General features: G+C 44.6%; 1 protein-coding gene across 1 annotated transcript in view; it reads right to left on the bottom strand.

The window, feature by feature from the left end:
- Positions 1-3,647, bottom strand: part of CUNH19orf18 (chromosome unknown C19orf18 homolog) — a 14,005-nt gene that overhangs the window by 512 nt on the left and 9,846 nt on the right. The window contains exon 5 of the mRNA XM_008068696.1: positions 2,211-2,371. Within this exon, the coding sequence (XP_008066887.1) occupies positions 2,211-2,371 (161 nt within the window). The remainder of the gene's footprint in view (positions 1-2,210; positions 2,372-3,647) is intronic.

Genomic DNA, 3,647 nt, shown 5'->3' with positions numbered 1-3,647 from the left:
TCAGCCTGTAATCTCGTGCCTTTTGGAGGCTTAGGTGAGTGGATTGCCTGAGTCCGCGGGTTTGAGACCCGCCTGGGCAGCGAGACCTCATCTCTATAATAAATCAAAAATTAGCCGGGTGAGGTAGTGCGTGCCTGTAGTTCCAGCTAATGGAAGGCTGAGGCGGAAGGATCGCTGGAGCCCAGCACGTCGAGGCTGCGGTGGCTGGGAGCGTCCACTGCACTCCAGTCTGGGCAACAGAGTGAGACTCCAACTCAAAAAACAAAACAAAACAAAAACACTGTTTTCGCAGCCGGGCTCGGTAGCTCAGCCTGTAATCCCAGCACTTTGGGAGGTTGAGGTGAGTGGATTGCCTGAGCCCGAGCCGGCGGGTTTGAGACCCGCCTGGGCAACTTGGCGAGACCTCATCTCTAAAATAAATTAAAAAATCAGCCGGGCGTGGTAGCGCATGCCTGTAGTTCCGGCTGCTCAGGAGGCTGAGGCAGAAGGATCGCCGGAGCCCAGCAGGTCGAGGCTGCGGTGGCCGGGAGCGGCCACTGCACTCCAGTCTGGGTGACAGAGTGGGACTCCAACTCAAAAAAAACAACAAAACTGTTTTCCCACATTTTGTATTAAAATTTTATGAGTGCCAAGTTTTAAAAAATATAGAAAGTTAGCATCCAATGTAACAAAAACACATTGAAAATATATTTTCTAGCTGGGCTCGGTGGCTCAGCCTGTAATCCTGCGCTTTGGGAGGCTGAGGTGAGTGGATTGCCTGAGCCAGTGGGTTCAAGACCCGCCTGGGCAACTTGGCGAGACCTCATCTCTACAATAAATCAAAAAATCATCCGGGTGTGGTAGGGTGTGCCTGTAGTTCCAGCTACTCGGAAGGCTGAGGCGGAAGGATCGCCAGAGCCCAGCAGGTCGAGGCTGCGGTGGCCGGGAGTGGTCACTGCACTGCAGTCTGGGCGACAGAGTGAGACTCAACTCAAAAAAAAAAAAAAAGAAAGAAAATATATTTTCTGGGCTGGCATGGTGGTTCACGCCTGTAATCCCAGCACTTTGAGAGGCCAAGGTAGGAGGATGGCTTGAGGTCAGGTGTTAAACACCAGTCAGAGCAAAAAAAGCAAGACCCCATCTCTACAAAAAAAAAAAGAAGAAGAAGAAGGAAAGAAAGAAAATAAAAGAAAAAGGAAAATAAAAAATATTTTCTACAGGCTATGACAAAGGCCATCTATTTCAGTAAACATCAATGAACTCTTCTTCCCTTGGCCTTTCAGTCTCTTTCTTTTGTTCATGTCTGGAGTTTTTTTTTTTTAAGTTGGAGTCTTACTCTGTCGCTCAGACTGGCAGCCTCGACCTGCTGGGCTCTGGCGATTCTTCCGCCTCAGCCTTCCAAGTAGCTGGAACTACAGGCGCGCGCTACCACGCCCAGCTAATTTTTTATTTATTGTAGAGATGAGGTCTTGCCATGTTGCCCAGGCGGGTCTTGAACCAGCGGGCTCAAGCAATCTGCTCACCTCGGCCTCCCAAAGCGTGGGATTACAGGCTGAGCCACCGAGCCTGGCCATGTCTGGAGTTTTTAGAGAGAAAATACATGCAAGGTTTGGGTAATATGACTGAATCAGACACTGAACTCTCTGTGCTTTTGCTTTAGGATTTTTAAAATGGTATCAAAGAATCTCAGAACTTCTATAAAATCAGGTTTATATGACCACATAAGCAGATGTGTCACCCTCTCCTCCCAAGGACGTGCAGAACGTGTCTATGATGGATAGCTCTCTTACAAGGATCTTTCACCTGGGGGTAGCGACCTCTATTTTGTGGGCCTGGATCCCATTTTTACATCAGATTAAGGCAAATGGTGCAGGTGGTACATTTGCCTGTGTTCTAAACACAGGAATAATGTCACAAAATAATAAGTATATTTAAGGAAAATATTGTATCCTGGAAAAATTTTGTTTCCTGAAATCGGTGTTAGATCCTTGGAATCCCCAGCAAAAACAAGCAAACGAAAACAACAACAAAAAGCAACTGCACACAGCTGTTTGCCCCTGTGTATAATTTGATGAGGATCACTCATTTCTGTGAATGTGGCCATATTTGTCTTTTTTACTTCAAACTCCATGAACTCCCACTTATCTCTGCTTTTGAAAACTAAACTACCATTGCCGGTTTAGCTTTTTTGTGACTTTGGCTCTGACAAGACACACTGGTTGATCCTTTACCTGAATGAATGAACTTTTCCAGTTCCTTCTCATTCTCAGGAAGCAGGTATGTGGACTCATCCTCATTTTCAGAGCCCTCCTCTTCATCTCCTAGTAACGGTATCCTGACATTCTTATAAAGCAACTCAAGTTGTTGTCTTTCCTCAGCCTGTACCAGTCGACTGGATAATGATAGAAATGAATTTAGAAGCATAGTTTTCATGGTGAATTATCATACCTTAACCATGTGACTTTTGACTGGAAAAAAGTTGCTTGTAGGGCGGGAGCCCAACATAGACTTTTAACCCAGACTCATCATGGTCACATTCCAAATTTATAAGTCACAAGGCTATTTTCTGGAGTAAAGGGTAACTCTGATCATCCCAAAGGATGGATCAAAGCCAGGACTAGGAGTGAACAAGGCACTTAAATTGGGTACAAAATATAAGGGGCTGACAAAAAAACTCCATAACTAAGATAAATCATATTTCAATGCAATATTTGACAAAATAAAATTAATGCCAAGAAACTCATGATGAACAAAATATCAGCATTTTAAACAAAGACAGAATGAGTATTACTATTGTTCTTTTTGCAGAGACTCCAGTATAGCTTGACCCAGCAGTGTTACTGATTCTTTTTTTTTTTTTTTTTTTGAGTTGGAGTCTCACTCTGCCGCCCAGACTGGAGTGCAGTGGCCGCTCCCGGCCACCGCAGCCTCGACCTGCTGGGCTCCAGCAATCCTTCTGCTTCAGCCTTCCAAGTAGCTGGAACTACAGGCGCGCACTACCATGCCTGGCTAATTTTTTGATTTTTTATTGTAGAGATGAGGTCTCACCAAGTTGCCTAGGCGCGTCTCAAACCCGCGGGCTCAGGCAATCCACTCACCTCAGCCTCCCAAAGGTGTGGGAATACAGGCTGAGCCACCGAGCCCGGTTTGTTACTGATTTTGTACTGAAAAGGATAATGTGTTCACTGTGGCTACTTTTGGTATTAATCTAAAATTTTTTAAATACTAGAATAAATCTCATTTATCTTTACTATTGAGTTTTTCGACCCTCTCATACATTTAGCACCTGAGGTGAATGTCCCACTCACCTCAACATAGGTCTAATCCTGGAAGTGGATTATTTCAATTTGATGTAGAAATATGGATGATAGAGTATTTTCCTTTTTCCTAACATACTTACCTTCCTAGTTCTGTGTGACTTGTATAGCAAAAACTACTTTTAGGGTCAGCTATGTTACAAGTGGCAATGATGAAGAAAAGGGTGTAAGGGGGACATCCCAGAAGCTGTGAGGCGGTAAGAACTGACCTGGTCATAACATTATTGCAGATCATCAAGACTGGGGCAGGGCGGAGATTGGGGTAAGGAGAGCCCAGGCACTCACTTCAGGTGCAAAATGTAAGGAGGTGCCAAAACACCCAGTAATAAAGATAAATATTTTATTTTATTT

This window comes from Carlito syrichta, unplaced genomic scaffold (assembly GCF_000164805.1).
Source record: "Carlito syrichta isolate Samal-C Ts95f unplaced genomic scaffold, Tarsius_syrichta-2.0.1 Scaffold311480, whole genome shotgun sequence".
Classification (NCBI taxonomy): Eukaryota; Metazoa; Chordata; class Mammalia; order Primates; family Tarsiidae; genus Carlito; species Carlito syrichta.
This window is presented reverse-complemented; position numbering and strand designations above follow the sequence as displayed.